Source organism: Eretmochelys imbricata, chromosome 11, assembly GCF_965152235.1.
Source record: "Eretmochelys imbricata isolate rEreImb1 chromosome 11, rEreImb1.hap1, whole genome shotgun sequence".
Lineage (NCBI taxonomy): Eukaryota > Metazoa > Chordata > Testudines > Cheloniidae > Eretmochelys > Eretmochelys imbricata.
In genome coordinates this window covers 33,308,460-33,325,846 of record NC_135582.1, presented here as the reverse complement: position 1 = coordinate 33,325,846, position 17,387 = coordinate 33,308,460, and the positions used below count along the sequence as shown (strand labels likewise).

General features: G+C 40.5%; 1 protein-coding gene across 3 annotated transcripts in view; it reads left to right on the top strand.

Moving 5' to 3' along the window:
* The window catches only part of ITGB6 (integrin subunit beta 6), a 43,526-nt gene that overhangs the window by 12,642 nt on the left and 13,497 nt on the right, over positions 1-17,387 (top strand). For 2 of the 3 annotated variants that reach the window (XM_077829734.1, XM_077829733.1), the window contains 4 exons: positions 6,236-6,325; positions 13,220-13,354; positions 13,590-14,007; positions 15,117-15,339. In XM_077829734.1, coding sequence (XP_077685860.1) covers positions 6,236-6,325; positions 13,220-13,354; positions 13,590-14,007; positions 15,117-15,339 — 866 coding nt within the window. The remainder of the gene's footprint in view (positions 1-6,235; positions 6,326-13,219; positions 13,355-13,589; positions 14,008-15,116; positions 15,340-17,387) is intronic. The other variant, XM_077829735.1, reaches the window with a different exon arrangement.

Sequence of the window (17,387 nt, the reverse complement as noted above, 5' to 3'; positions counted from 1 at the left end):
TTAAAATCAGTGGAAATATTGCATTGGCCATAGGATCAGGCCCCTAGCCAGCAAACCTTAGGTAATGATAGAATTTTAATACCTGCTCTGTGGATGCTAAAAGTATTTAGCTAGTTCTACCCTTTGATTATGTAGCTATTTGTTGCAGTGTGATTATACTTGAGTGACTTCTACTAGTTCCTTATCTGTTGCATTCAGAATGCACTATTTCCACTGAGCATGGTGATTGGACTTACCTTAAAAATGTGTATTTTGATTTTTTTTTTTTTGCTTTAATATCTTTTTCTGCAGCCAGAACCTGGGGCTTACTCCTCAAGTGCACCAGAGCAGTCCTTAGTGCACTAAAGCAATGGGAGCAAAATTTGCTTCCACTTTCCCCCTTAACCATGGGTGTAGTCAGAGGCCAATTCAGCAGGCAGCATACCTGAGCTAGCTTTAACCTAGCTATCCCACACAGGTGTCTGCATGGGCTAGCCATCCAGGGTCAGGGTTCCAGACAGGCTTGAGAAGTCTGCACTGAAATCCATGCTGCTGCAGACTCACTCCAATACCCAAGATAGCTAGATTAAAGCTAGCATAGGTGTGTCCACATGAGCTGCAGTCACACCCTGTGACTGCAGCATAGACACACCCCCTTACAGGTATCAAGGAGAAAGAATAGCAAAGTTTAGATAGCTGGGACGTGAGGACCTAAAGAGATGTCATAGAATCATAGAATATCAGGGTTGGAAGGGACCTCAGGAGGTCATCTAGTCTAACCCCCTGCTCAAAGCAGGACCAATCCCCAATTTTTTGCCACAGATCCCTAAATGGCCCCCTTAAGGATTGAACTCACAACCCTGGGTTTAGCAGGCCAATGCTCAAACCACTGAGCTATCCCTCCCCTCCGACTCAAAGATGACACCCAGGACAGACAGGATGGCAGTGTCACTCAGAGTGACCAAGAAAGGATGCAACCAAGAGGGATTGAGGCCAACCATTTAAAGCCCTGTTTTAGCCATGTTGAACTTGAGCTGATGGCTAGACACCCAGGAGGGTGATGTTAGAGAGGCAGGCCAAGATTTTAGTTTGGACAGAAGGAGACAGGTCTGGAGTGGCGAGAGAGAGAGAGAGATCTGTGAGTCCTTAGCATAGAGATGGTAGTTGAACTTGTGTTTGCAGATGGGATTACCCAGAAATGAGGTATAGAAGGAAAAGATAAGGGGACCAAGGACAGAGCCCTGTGAAATTCCCACAGAAACCTGGTGTATGTGCGGGGGGGAAAGAAGGAAGATCCTCCAAAGGATGTGAAGTAGGAGCAATTAGAAGGGTAGCAGGGGAATAAGAAGAGGACAGAGTGCCAGAAGACAAGGGAGGACAGGGACTTGCTTAAGGACTTGATCCTGGTCCACTGAAGTCCATTGGAATTTTATCATTGACTTCCCTGGGAGCAGGATCAAGCTGCAAGTGTGCATTTTGGCTCCAATTCAGGAAAACACTTAAGCATGTTCTTAACTTTAAGCAAGTGCTTACGCCCCACTGAAGTCAATGAGACTTTAAAATGCATAACCTCTTAGTCTTTCCACAGGTGGTGTATTATCTATTGTTGACAAAGGATGAACTGAAATCCAAGAGTCAAGAAACTAACCATGATCTTTTTCATGAGATCATTTTTTATATGAGTTGTGCAAGGGAAATGTTCCATTGTTGTATGGAAGGAGCGGGCACAGGGGGAGGAAACTAAAGAAGGAATCTGAACTATTTTGAGGAAAATGGATGATTTTGGTTCCAGAAACAAGAGTAGGCTAAGGAATGGAAGTCTATTGTGCTTATACAGTCAGAGCTAAGGATTTCTCATTGAACAAAGAGCTCATTATTTAATAAGATACAATAGCAGATGCAGCTGAACCCAAATCATCACTCAGTATATGTAGATGTACTCATCCATAACACCAACAATACCTGTGTGCACTGCTCTGGGCCACTTTATGTAATGACAAAACTTAACTCCACCTGTGAAAGATCAGTTTTCGGCACATCTGGAAATAGGATCAGCCAACCAGTGCTGCCAAGAAACAGGGCACTTCTGACTTCAGTTGGGAGCCTAGTTTCAGAATGTGAAGGACCCCTATGCTCAAAGGTTCATGTCTTTAGTCAAACATTTTGGTGGCACCTTTACAGACAGTAAAAAGAAAAGGAGGACTTGTGGCACCTTAGAGACTAACCAATTTATTTGAGCATAAGCTTTCATGAGCCACTGTAGCTCACGAAAGCTTATGCTCAAATAAATTGGTTAGTCTCTAAGGTGCCACAAGTACTTCTTTTCTTTTTGCGAATACAGACTAACACGGCTGCTACTCTGAAACCTTTACAGACAACGCCTTACTCAGGCAAAAAACGTCAGTTGAAACCACTATAATTAAGCCTAATGGAGCTTTCCCTAAATTACATTAGCTCTGCAGGATCAGGCCCAGAAACTTGCAACTGTATTTTATTGTACCAAAAAACATAATTGAACTTGACAGATGATAATTCAGTTTCTAAGGAGGGCAAACACTACACTAGAATTTATCCAGAAGCTCCTTAAATAGTTTGGATAGATAGCATTAGTCTAAAATAAATGTAGTAGTCAAATAATTAAATGTACCTTTATATTTCTAGCTATTTATAATCCCCCTTTAGTTTAGCATGGCATATGTCAGTCATTTATTCATTTAATATTCCAAATCCGCTTCAGATCCAATGTAGGCTCAGACCTACCTCCCACATAGGTGTGTATATTGTTATCTAAAACATGTATTTTATGTCACCAAATACAGGATGTATGTGCTTATAATATTGCATTCTTGCCATGAATATGGCCAGACATGTCAGTTCCCCTAATTTTAAAATAGCAGTTGTCATGTTGCATGGGAGAATCAAAACTAAAACAGCAAAGTATTACATGACCACAGATGCTTTTAAAGTAGCATTGAACTAGTGGATTTAAATTAAACATTTGCCAAGATTGCTCAAAAGGTAAAACCTGAGGGGCATGGGTGCATGAGGGAGAAGGAAGTTGTTGACAAATGAGGCATGTCAGTTTAAATAGTTTATAAAAAAAGAAAAGTTCAGGAAAACAAACAAAAAATCCTTCCTCTGGAATATATTCACATATGGCTGACCAAATAATATATCATTATTCTTAGCTGAAAGCTGTTTATAACAGAGTAAGAAATTTATTTCTTTTTAAAAGCTGTTGATTTGAAAATTATTTTTATGAGTATTGTGATGACAGTGAAAGTTTGACAGACTATGTGTATCACATTTAGGGTAGGGGAATCCAATGGTGTTTTAAGTTTTCATGTTTCAGAGTAGCAGCCGTGTTAGTCTGTATTCGCAGAAAGAAAAGGAGTACTAGTGGCACCTTAGAGACTAACCAATTTATTTGAGCATAAGCTTTTCGTGAGCTCACTTCATCGGATGCATTCAGTGGAAAATACAGTGAGGAGATTTATATACACACAGAACATGAAAAAATGGGTGTTATCATACACACTGTAAGGAGAGGTTTCAGAGTAGGAAATAGTTTTACTTTGTGTAATGACACATCCACTCCCAGTCTCTATTCAAGCCTAATATTAGAACAAAAAGACTTCAAAAACAGACTCCAACAAGAGACTGCTGAATTGGAATTAATTTGCAAACTGGATACAATTAACTTAGGCTTGAATAGAGACTGGGAGTGGATGTGTCATTACACAAAGTAAAACTATTTCCCCATGTTTATTTCCCCCACCCCCTCACTGCTCCTCAGACGTTCCTGTTAACTGCTGGAAATGGCCCAACTTGATTATCACTACAAAAGGTTTTCTCCCCTCCCACCCCCGCTCTTCTGCTGGTAATAGCTCATCTTAAGTGATCACTCTCCTTACAGTGTGTATGATAACACCCATTTTTTCATGTTGTGTGTGTATATAAATCTCCTCACAGTATTTTCCACTGAATGCATCTGATGAAGTGAGCTGTAGCTCACGAAAGCTTATGTTCAAATAAATTGGTTAGTCTCTAAGGTGCCACTAGTACTCCTTTTCTTTTTAAGTTTTCATGAAACTGCTAATTTTGTCTAAAGCTTTGGGTTTCTTCTAATCTTTTTGGAGGTTTGCAAAACAGTTTTTCCTTAAATGAAATAATTTATTTTCAAGGAAAATTATGTTAAAAATCATTCTAATTAAAGCTGAGGAAAAAACAACAAAACTGTCTTTCTAACTAAATGGAATCCTCTGCCATGCAAACAAAAATATTCTTGTGAAGCAATTCTTCTTCTGCTGCTAGACAAAGAGAATACAGTTTAAAAATGAGCTGTTCAAAACTGTCATTTCAACAAAGCCAAATGGCACTAGAAGTTCTCAAGGCTTAAGATCTGTTCAAAAAAATATCACCTGGGTCTTCTAAATTTGGCATAGTACTCTTCCACCCTAGGTCATGTCACAAGCTCTGCTCTCATTTACACTGGTGCAAATCATGTGTAACTCCACTGACCTCCATGGAGCAATTTCAAATTAACTCCACTGAGAATGAGTGAGAGCAGATATATCTGTAGATAAAATAAGTCAACTTTTTAGTAAATGCATGCTAAAAAGTTGGAAGGTCTATTTGTGTCACACTAGCACTAAAAAGACAACCTGCCGTAACTGGTTAACAGTATTAGCCATGCGATCCAAAGCAATCACTCCACACTCAAATGCTTAAATAAATTGGTTAGTCTCTAAGGTGCCACAAGTCCTCCTTTTCTTTTTGCGGATACAGACTAACACGGCTGCTACTCTGAAACACTACACTGGTAAATCAGCTCAGAAACTTTATATGGAAAAACATTAAAATATATGCTCAAAGATGGAAACTTTCCTTAAAATCAATCCATAGTCTGCACCTGTGCCTTCCATGGAACTCACACTGTCATCCATGGCATTTTTGTGCACAGAGGAACGGTAGACTGTGGCCCTAAGCCTAGTGTGCGCCTACTGTTTATTTTGCATGCCCCAGATAAAAGGCAGTGATATTTTAGATTCCAAACTCTCTAACTCTCATTTATAACCAGTCTGCATAATGCCCATGTTTACAAAATGCACAGTTCTATATTCTAAGAACAATCTTTCAAAGACAGAGTGCTATAATTCACAGGAGTCAGGCATGCCAAATCACCTGTTGTAACATCAAATGTGTTTAATCCTGCTGATTTACAATAGCACTTTAGTAATGTAATGAATGATAGGTATTTCATACATAATATTTAAAGTAATCATAATACTGGTGGAAGTGCAAAGTATAAAAGGGATGTAAGGGAATCAAATTGTCCATCTTCATTGATTTTTTGAATGTTTTTAATGTTTAAAAAATCAGCATTAGAACAGCAGCTTTCTTCTGCAGAGTTTATCATGTTACCAATTTTCTCTTTTAACTGCCCTTTTCATTATCTCCAAGTAGTCCCATTGACTTCAATAAGCATTGGTTCAAGCCCTAAATGCAATGTAGTAACCACCAGATGAGATTAATATTAGCTACTAGTTCTAAGAACTAGCTGTGAGTGTCATGCTACAATGACAGCACTGAGGTGAGACTGGACATTAAATGACGACAATTTTCTTAACACAAACCCAGCATGTAATCAGGGCACTAGGCAGATAATTCTTCCTGAATTATAACTAACCATTGATTAACATGTGGTATTTGTATTCCAGTCATATAACAGCAGCAAATAGTTCAGAGCCTATGTTCCAGGCTCGCCAATCTCATTCTTATTGAGGCCTTATGTCCCCTTCATCCCTGAGCCCTTGTGCACAGTACACTATATGCTAGTTAACATGTACCGGCCTCAGAAAAGTACAGTTTCTAAAACAAATGTATATCGGGCCGATGGGAACAACATTACAATAGTAGTAAGAGTAGCAGAATCAGGCTCTGATTATTTTTATTAAAAACAAATAGAACTGTTGAGAGGATATTTTCATTTTAATTGGAGAACACTATAGGGTGAAATTTTCAAAAACTCCTAAGTGACTTGTGCTCCTCCATTGATTTTCAACAGGACTTGTGCTCACTCTGAAGTCACTTAGGTGCTTTTGAAAATCCTACTTATAATTCTTTAGATTGGTAGTTATGGGTTTGGGGGGTGAGGGAGGTTGCCAGCAAGATGGACCATACCACCTATTACGAATTTATGCTTTCAAATTATTGTTAACAGCTCAAGCCTATATTTTGTACTTGCTCTTTACAGAATTATGCCAAACTTATTCCTGGAGCTACTGTTGGACAACTTCAGAAAGATTCTGGAAATATTCTCCAATTGATCATTGATGCATATAAGGTATGTTTATAACATACTTCTCCTTTTGCGTGTCTGCTATTCTCAGATATTAAATTGTGATTTGGTGAAAACAAATCCCGTTGTTTACAATAAGCACAGTTGTGCACAGATGCCCAGCATTACAGAAACTTTCCGTCGGTCCTGAAAAAAAGAACACACACGTTCAAATGTTTGAGCATATATATCACACTGTTTTGCAGTGATATTAGAAAACAATGCACTAAGAATGCTATTCTCTGCTTTAGCTATGTGATGGTGTCGCTGTGAGGTTGTTCTAATGTTTTTAAAGGAGGGAATATAGTCACGAAATAAAATTGAATGTGTTTAAGATTATGTGGGGAAATACAAATAGGGACATAAACCTGATGCTGCCTTTCTCATATTGAGAAAGAGGGGCGATCAGCGGGTTATCTCAACTACCTATACACAAATGCACGAAACCTGGGAAACAAGCAGGGAGAACTGGAAGTCCTGGCAAAGTCAAGGAATTATGATGTGACTGGAATAACAGAGACTTGGTGGGATAACTCACATGACTGGAGTACTGTCATGAATGGATATAAGCTGTTCAGGAAGGACAGGCAGGGCAGAAAAGGTGGGGGAGTTGCACTGTATGTAAGAGAGCAGTATGACTGCTCAGAGCTCAAGTATGAAACTGCAGAAAAACCTGAGAGTCTCTGGATTAAGTTTAGAAGTGTGAGCAACAAGGGTGATGTCGTGGTTGGAGTCTACTATAGACCACAGGACCAGGGGGATGAGGTAGACAAGGCTTTCTTCTGGCAACTCGCAGAAGTTACTAGATCGCACACCCTGGTTCTCATGGGAGACTTCAATCACCCTGATATCTGCTGGGAGAGCAATACAGCGGTGCACAGACAATCCAGGAAGTTTTTGGAAAACGTAGGGGACAATTTCCTGGTGCAAGTGCTGGAGGAACCAACTAGGTGCAGAGCTCTTCTTGACCTGCTGCTCACAAACCGGGAAGAATTAGTAGGGGAAGCAAAAGTGGATGGGAACCTGGGAGGTAGTGACCATGAGATGGTCAAGTTCAGGATCCTGACACAAGGAAGAAAGGAAAGCAGCAGAATACGGACCCTGGACTTCAGAAAAGCAGACTTTGACTCCCTCAGGGAGCTGATGGGCAAGATCCCCTGGGAGAATAACATGAGCGGAAAAGGAGTCCAGGAGAGCTGGCTGTATTTTAAAGAATCCTTATTGAGGGTACAGGGACAAACCATCCCGATCTGTAGAAAGAATAGTAAATATGGCAGGCGACCAGCTTGGCTTAACAGTGAATCCTTGCTCATCTTAAATACGAAAAAGAAGCTTACAAGAAGTGGAAGACTGGACAAATGACCAGGGATGAGTATAAAAATATTGCTCAGGCATGCAGGAGTGAAATCAGGAAGGCCAAATCACTCCTGGAGTTGCAGCTAGCAAGAGATGTTAAGAGTAACAGGAAGGGTTTCTTCAGGTATGTTAGCAACAAGAAGAAAGTCAAGGAAAGTGTGGGCCCCTTACTGAATGAGGGAGGCAACCTAGTGACAGAGGATGTGGAAAAAGCTAATGTACTCAATGCTTTTTTTGCCTCTGTCTTCACGAACAAGGTCAGCTCCCAGATTACTGCACTGGGCAGCACAGCATGAGGAGGAGGTGACCAGCCCTCTGTGGAGAAAGAAGTGGTTCGGGACTATTTAGAAAAGCTGGACGTGCACAAGTCCATGGGGCCGGATGCGTTGCATCCGAGAGTGCTAAAGGAATTGGCGGATGTGATTGCAGAGCCATTGGCCATTATCTTTGAAATCTCATGGCGATCAGGGGAGGTCCTAGATGACTGGAAAAAGGCTAATGTAGTGCCCATCTTTAAAAAAGGGAAGAAGGAGGATCCTGGGAACTACAGGCCAGTCAGCCTCACCTCAGGCCCTGGAAAAATCATGGAGCAGGTCCTCAAGGAATCCATTCTGAAGCACTTAGAGGAGAGGAAAGTAATCAGGAACAGTCAGCATGGATTCACCAAGGGCAAGTCATGCCTGACTAATCTAATTGCCTTCTATGACAAGGTAACTGGCTCTGTGGATGAAGGGAAAGCAGTGGACGTGTTGTTCCTTGACTTTAGCAAAGCTTCTGAAACGGTCTCCCACAGTATTCTTGCCAGCAAGTTAAAGTAGTATGGGCTGGATGAATGGACTATAAGGTGGATAGAAAGCTGGCTAGATTGTCGGTCTTAACGGGTAGTGATCAATGGCTCTAAGTCTAGTTGGCAGCTGGTATCAAGTGGAGTGCCCCAAGGGTCGGTCCTGGGGCCAGTTTTGTTCAATATCTTCATAAATGATCTGGAAGATGGTGTGGATTGCACCCTCAGCAAGTTTGCAGATGACACTAAACTGGGAGGAGAGGTAGATACACTGGAGGGTAGGGATAGTATACAGAGGGACCTAGACAAATTGGAGGATTGGGCCAACAGAAATCTGATGAAGTTCAACAAGGACAAGTGCAGAGTCCTGCACTTAGGACAGAAGAATCCAATGCACCGCTACAGACTAGGGACTGAATGGCTCAGCAGCAGTTCTGCAGAAAAGTATGTAGGGGTTACAGTGGACGAGAAGCTGGATGTGAGTCAACAGTGTGCTCTTGTTGCCAAGAAGGCCAATGGCATTTTGGGATGTATAACTAGGGGCATTGCCAGCAGATCGAGGGACATGATCGTTCCCCTCTATTCGACACTGGTGAGGCCTCATCTGGAGTACTGTGTCCAGTTTTGGGCCCCACACTACAAGAAGGATATGGAAAAACTGGAATCCCTCTGGGTACATTTATAGTAATATATTGAGGGTGTTAGTCCCTGTTCTGTTTTGTTTTTCTTTACTTCGCTTTTCTTTATTACAAGCATGTACTTTAACAATTACTACCTTTAAAAAAAACCCTCTTTGTAATTATCATTTCCTGTGCTTTTTTATTCTCGCATCCTTTATTTGTATCATATCTCTAATATGTTCTACAAAATTATTTTGATTTGCAGGACAAAGAAAAAAGTAGCACAAATTATGAAATCTTTTATAATTAATTGTAATAGCTTTTTATACTATGAGTTTCTAATAAACACCAACAGATTTTCTGTAATGTAAAAAAATAAATATGACAATGCATTTTAAAATCAATCAATCAAGGACTACTATTGTAACAGACCTGCAGTGAAATCCTGGCCCCATTGAGGTCAATGGTAAAACGTCCAGTGGAGCCAGGATTTCACCTCTGGAGTTTAATTTAGGACTAAGGGTAAATGCCTTCTGTTAGGATTAATTGAGGATGGAATTTTAGGACATAGATACTGTTACCCCACCTTTAATGGATGAAACGCCACTTTTACTTACTATCTGCAAGGGAAGTGAAGCTGGAAAATGGATCCTGGCCGCTCCCACATTGCTCAGCACTCCACAAAGAGTGGGTAGTTTGAAAAGTACAGGGTTCCTCTGATCAGGGCAGAGAGTGAGTGGAGTGCCAATGAGAGCCTCCTGTAGATACCTGTGGTGCCTTATATTAATCAAGGCCTCCTGGCTGAGAGACTTTCAGAATTTATTTGTGCCCATTTTATTAATGTTAAAGGTTAATTATTCCATTAGTTTGAAACTCTTTTAAGCACAAAAAGCAAGTTAACACAAACACTAAGAAAATCCTCCTCCCCACCTCCTTGAGGGTAATATTTATTTTGCAGAATATTTTTAATAAAAATGAAGTGATGCCTCACTGAATGAAACACCATTTCCTTATATTTGGTGGGAGCCTAGAAAAGCTGAAATTGTGGTGGGAATAAAGGTGGACTTGTTGCAAATCACATGATTGGGACTTAGAAATTCTAGGTTCTAGTTCCAGCTCTGCCACACTTCTGTGTCACCTTGCAGTCTCTCTCTCTGCCTCAGTTTCCCCATCTGTAAAATAGAAATAATAATAATTACCTACCTCAGAAGGGTGGTGTTAGGTCAATCTGTGAATGTTTCTAAAATGCTTTGTTCTTTATATGAAATGCACTATATAAACTCAAGTTATTAATATCACTCAGATATATTGGCCTCTAAAATCTTCAGTGGGAGTAAGCAAATTAGGAAACTATGAGCTGTCAAAATATTTGTTGTATAATGTTCTCATGTTCCCCGCCTCCTGCCGCTCCAGTGTGATTCATAGTCTCCAGTAAGCATGTCACTACTTGCTTTGACAAAGGTTAAATTCTGTATTAGCTTTGTGTCTTCAAAGCACTCATTCAAGTTGCATAATATCTGAAATCAAGCCTGTTGATCCCCAAGTTATTCCAGCATTCTTAAAAATACAAAGAATTCTGTTCTCTCCAGCACCCACGTCCCTTTTGGCTTACAGGGTAAGAAAGATTGAAGGAATAATATTTTAAACAGACCAGGGACCAGTTTTGATCGAGGGAGCTGCTGGCAAAGGCTCAAGTTTGTAACACTGCTGATGTCTGTTTCATTCAGGAATTCTTTTGAGTTAAAAGTGTTTCTGCAGGAACGTTTTAATGCTCTCTGTACTTGGGAGCCAGATTCTGATCCCAGTTATGCCCATGTAACCCACTAGATGTGAGTCTTCTCTTAAAGTCATGGAGGTGAATACAGGGTGGAGTTTGACCCCATATTTCCATTCATTTTCAGCTGAAGGTGATACATATTTTTAATTTAAAAAAACATTTCACAAATAGAAAATGGAGACATGGTGATAAAGATCCATCCCATCCATCTGACCAAAAGGATAATGGGCTAATGCACAGCAGCATTTAATTTGTACTTACAATTACAATTTCACTTTTAAATAGTTTTGCCGTGCTGCACCTCAGTTTCAGCCCTGGACCTCCAATCTAGCTGATGGAGTGAGGAGTTGAAAATAAGCCTATTGTGTGGTACATCTTATAAAGTCTGCATTGCCAACTCTCCTTATTTTAGCATCATTCTTATGGTAGCTGAGGCTTTTGTTAGAGCCCCGGCTGCTGGAATCTGTTACTGTCTGAGAATCTTTGATTGGGGCGGGGGGGGGTTGTTTGTTTTTAAGGAATTTTCTTGCCTTCATGGCTGCAGAGTAAAGCTTCACCATGTGACCCTAAACATCCCCACACCAGATGGCAAATCAAAAGAACACAAAATTTATTATTTTTAATCTCATGATTTTTAAGCAAATCTCATGATTTTCCGGGGCTGGACTCATAATTTTTGAATGCTTGGAGTTGGCAATAATATAACTTGCACTAAGGGTTACCGTAAGTCCCTGTCCCCTCCCTATATGTGCACACAAGACCTTGCTGGCAGCAGAAACTATATAGTTCCACTGCCTGGAGAGGGCAGAATTTGGGGATGCCACACACGGATTGCACAGAACCTGCCAGCTGAATTAGAGCCCTCTGAGGAGGTTCGTTTGTGCTTCCAAACAGAGAAGGCTGGGGAACAGCAGAGCGAGAGGATGTGCCAATCTTCCTGCTTCAGAGGGAGATGCAGGCAGCACAGAAGCTACTTCAGCCTTGGGCTGGAGTAGCAGCAAGGAGAGAGAGATTGCATCCAATGCAGTTCCCCAACTTGATCCTCACTGCACAGCCTTGTTGCTCAAGCTGTGTGCTGTAGAGTGGATTTGGAGCTAAAGGAATATATTAAACATCTTGCTTAACAAATGTGCTGCTATCCTTTATCTTATTAAAATAATACCTCAGTGAGGTTTTTCAGATGGAAAGATATAATTAAAATGAGGTAGATAAACAGACAATGTAGAGAATCCAAAGCTTATACAAATGAGACAGTTATGCAAATTTATACATATTCCACTTGAAGTTTCAGCTAATGCCCATTGCACCTAGTCCTGCAAACCTGTACTCAAGTGAGTGGTCCCATTCATTAGGATGACTCACCTGACAGTCTCCAGGGAATTTAAGAAAAAGTGGACATTTTCAAAAGCATCTAAGGAACTTAAGAACACAAATCCCATTGGAAGTCAGTGGGGCTTGTGCTCCTAAATCCCTTAAGCGCTTTTGAAAATTTCCCATCAAACGGATTATGTAATCTGAGGTTTAGTCTGATGCACGCTATTGATTGAATTAGAAATCCCATTAAAGTCCACAGGAGTCCATCTTGCCACCGTCTTCAGTGATCTTTGGATTAAGTCTCAGTATATTTTCAAAAGTGTAATACAAAAACATTTAAGAATGAAAACCAGAAAGCAGAGTTTGAGGGAGCGCAGGGAGCAGCATGAAGAGTCTCTCTTCCTAAAGCAACAGTAGCATAATTTCTGGCATTACTGAATCCATTTTGAAATCCAAGCAAAAGCTCATAAACTGAAAGAGTTTCCACCTGGGGAACAGACGAAAACAGGAAGAAGAAGAAACTTAGATTTACACAAGGGAGTGAGCCAGAGCCAAAGGATTAGGGCTGGCTTTGGTACTGGAAAGATAGGGCCAAATCCTGGAGTCTTTTCTCTGGCTATTCTCAGACAAAACTGGGTGTCATGCCTGAGCAAAGACTGCAAGGTTACATGCTAAATAAGGAAAGCTACAGTGTTAGCATAGTGATCATATAAATTCCTCAATAAGGCTAGGGCTAAATTAAAACCTACAGAAGGGAGCAAAGTACTTAGAAATGAAAGAAGACTTATTAGAGCATTAAGTACATTCCCCTACAAGTGCAGGATATGGTCATTCTGGTATCAGATATTCAGCTGATATGGCAGTCGACTTTGGCCTAAAGGCCAATACTTTGTTCATTTTCCATTTTTCTTGTAAGAAAGAAGTATGTAAATAAAGTATCAAAATCCGGAATTCTTTACTGCACAGATACGGTTGTGTTTTTCCAATATACGTCACAAAGACGTGGAGCATTAGCAACCATTGCATCCAACGTGTTCCTTTTCTTTCAGGAGCTGCGATCTGAAGTGGAGCTGGAGGTGTTAGGAGACACAGAAGGACTCAATCTCTCTTTCACGGCAATCTGTAACAATGGTACTATTTTTCCGCGCCAGAGGAAATGTTCCCATATAAAAGTGGGAGACACAGTAAGTAGATAACAGATTCTCAAATGACGTTCATTCCTGTAAAACTGAGAGAGATTTTTAGAACACCAAGGCAGAAATCTTGCTTCCTTTATTTAATAAATCTCTTCCAAACAAATTGAGAGTTATTAGGCAATACCTAATAAATTCTTGTTCTTGGCTGTGCATTATATTTCCAGAGTATTCTTTGCATTTAGTATGCTGCAGCCATGAATGGTTAATATATTTTCTTTTCCAGGTCTCTTTCAACATGACAGTAAGCCTACCTTCCTGTGAGAAAAGGCGGAGGCAGATTGTAATAAAGCCTGTCGGCCTGAGTGATGCCCTGGAAATTGATATTCAGCTAGAATGCAGCTGTAACTGTCAGAAAGAGGCTGAGATGAACAGTTCCAAATGCAGCAAAGGAAAGGGCTCTTTTGAGTGTGGAGTGTGTGCCTGCAACCCTGGCTACATGGGTCCTTATTGTGAATGTAATGAAAACTCCCTGAGCACAAATTCCTGTAAAAGGTCTCCAGAGCAGAGCTCCTGCAGCGGGAGAGGTGACTGTTACTGCGGGCAGTGTATTTGCCATTTCTCTGTGTACGGAAATATTTATGGGCCATACTGCGAATGTGACAATTTCTCTTGTGTGAGATTTAAAGGAGTGCAATGTGGAGGTATGTCCCCCTTAAACTATTTTTAAAATCTATAACCTTTTATGTAGATGTAACCCTCATTATAGGAGTATTTCCAGATGTGAGCTAATTTCATGGTTTTGACATTTGTTTTCATTCCACATCAGCATGAAATCAGGACCTTTCAAAAATTTCTGCAAAAAAATGAGAGAGAGAGAGAGAGATCCCTTCCCACCCCAGAATACCCCACAGCCCAGTGGTTATGGCACTCACCTGGCATATGGGAGTCCCAGCTCATGGGTCTTCCATATGCCAGGTGAGTGCCCTAATTGTGATGCTATAGCAGCAGTGTCTCAATCTTTCCTGTTGGAGCTCTTCCATTTTCTACAAATAAATAATTAAATATTAATTGGACCAGAGAGAATGAGGGACTGTACCCCAGTGGTTAGGACAAGTTCCTGTGTCTCCCACATCCCAGGTGAGTGCCTTAACCGCGAGGCTATTGTCAACTCCAGAGTGTGTGTGTCTCATTTTGTTATTTCCAGATCTGTCCCCAAAACTGTAACATTTCTCTTTTTGATAATTATCCAAGTATGCCCTCCTGTATTTAATCCCTTTCAGCCTGATTCAGATTTCTCACTGATTTTATACCAGTAATGCCAATGATATAAGTGGAATTGCTCTTGATTTACACCAGCGTCAGTGAAGTAAGAATCAGGCTCTTTATATTTCTTTTCTTCTTCTGGACTGAATTCTATCTGCTACTGTGTTGTAATCCAGAACAAGTCCATTAAAAACAATGGGAATAGAGTTAAACTGGCATCTCTCTGAAGTAGCACAGTAGTGAATCAGATAGGTTGGAGTTATCCCAGTGTCAATGAAAAGACAATTTGGAGGATCGAGTCTTATCTCCCACCCACATATATCAGGAGTGACTCCATTAAAGTGAATAGAGTTGCACTAGTTTAAGTGAGATGCGAATCAGGCCTTTTATGTTTAACTATACATTGAAAAGGGTGGGTTTTTTTTTAAATATGAGAGGTGCTGGTAGTAATGAAAATGTGCATTCTGAAATAGAATGCTTGTAATGATTTCTTCTGTCACTTTTAAATGAAAACACTAACCTGGCAGGATAACCTTTACTTTTCTAGGTAATGGTGATTGTGACTGTGGTGAATGTGTATGCCACAGGGGATGGACTGGTGAATATTGTAACTGCACAACTGACATTAACTCCTGTGTTTCTGAGGATGGAATACTGTGTAGTGGAAGAGGTGAATGCATTTGTGGAACATGTGTTTGCACAAATCCCGGGGCCTCGGGTAGCACATGTGAAAGATGCCCTACATGTGGTGATCCTTGTAGTTCCAAACGGTAAGGTACTGTTTTTACCATGTTTGTATTTTCTGCTTCATTCAGACGTGTACAGTATATTAATAGCTCTGGGATGCTATTCCCACCACATTTTTCTTGGGTGTTGGTCCTAGAACCTAAGAGCTTCTCTGCTTCTTCTGTGCAATCTAATCATAATGCAGAAACCAAACATTTCTCAGCATTGATCCGCTAGATCTCAAAATGAACTTTAGGAAAAATACTTCCCCTAGTTTCAGCTGGCACAGAGCACCATGTCACATTTCCACTTCTGCTACTTGGTTGTACAAAGAAGCCCCACGATGAATTCAGCTGAGCAATACTGACATCTGTTCATGGAACAGAACAACAACACCGCAGCATAACCAATATCACAGAAAGGAAAACAGACAGGGAAGGAACATATAATAAAGTTTGCAACATGACTGTTAATTTATTTATGTCTATGGATTCATTAGGCTAAGTTCTGCTCTCAGAAGCTACACCAGCTTTACACATATATAGCAACTCAAATACCAAATTCAGCTAAATGCTGCGTGGATTAAGCAGGTCCAGCTGCTACAGGTGTGTCTGGATGAGTTCAGTGGAGATAAAAGCAGTGGTGTAAGTTATGCATCAGGTATAAGCCGACCTGAGACTGATTGTAAGTGGCAAAGAGGCACTGATTTCGCCTTCATTGAGATATGCAAAAGATATTGCATGTGAGGGTATATCAGTAAAAGCATCTAAAAAGAGGGTAAGAAAAGCAGAGCCTCTAAACACACACATTCATATGCCTGCACTATCGCCAAATCTTCCAAGGATAAATTCAGCCTTGATTTAAGTAGGCATAACTGCCCAATTAGGCAAGGTGCTTGAATTGCTCCCCATAGAATACCGTAGTGGTGCGAAGTACATTTGCACGTTCATGGAGTGCTGAATCAGTGCAAGTTACATTAAAGTATCGCTACTCTGCTACTTACATTGGTTTATACCTGAGGCCTGCTTCTTCTCCAACAATGTCTTTACCCCTTTGGAATTCCATTGCCTTATTCTCAATATAGCATTGTAAATGAGAAAGGAACCAGTTCCATGATGTGTAACGTACACCACCATGGCTCTGTACAACTAGTGGATCAGGTCCCAAAAGGGTAATACAGTTTGCTCAAGACTCGCATGCATGGGCTAGGTGCATAATATTTTGAGTAAACATAGCCCTTGAGTATAAGTATGTTATGCAGTAAATATATCAATCTGTTTATACTCTAATTCAGCAGACTAATAGGAGATATATAGTTATCTGATGGGCATTTAGTTAGTATATTAAAAATATATTCCACATCATCCATTTGTCAGAACTTTTTCATCTTTCCTCTTTCTCTGTCACTGCCATGACAGCTGAAACATATGGCTGGAAAAGCCAAGAGAGAGAAGATGTGGAAGACATGGCTAAGTTAAGAGACCAGGTCAGAGGGGACTGAGACATGGTTAGGCAGCTGAGAAAGTAAGGGCAGTAGTTTGAGAAACATGGCAAATATGACCAAAACACCAGCAACACTGAATGTATCTACATTTGATAGCGACTATCCCCTTACCCACTCATGTAGTCTATTCACTGCTTCACTTGTGCGTGATAAGGTCACCCCATCCCATGAAAAGAATCACAGAACTCTCAGCATTATTCTCATGGAGGTATGTAATTCAATGCAACAATTGTGATGGCCAGTTTCTTTTTAGATAGTTAGTCCTACAGAGTTGTTCTTCTCAGAGTCTCAGCCTCTGAATCCAGTCAATGCTTTAAACCTAGAATTGTTCCAATATACTTTGCAACAACAATTTTCTTATGTGAACTTCATTTATGTATTTTCTTTATTCCGCTAGTAGACTCTAGACCCACTCCAGGTCCCATTGAATCACTGGGAGACTTTCTATTGACTTCAGCAGGAGTTGGATCAGACCCCGAGTTTGTTTTTAAATATTCCAGTCATTGTACAAGTAAATAAAATAAATAAGATATTTTGAAGTTACTTTTGCCAATAACTTGCATCAGCTTAATTAGTATCTATGTTAGT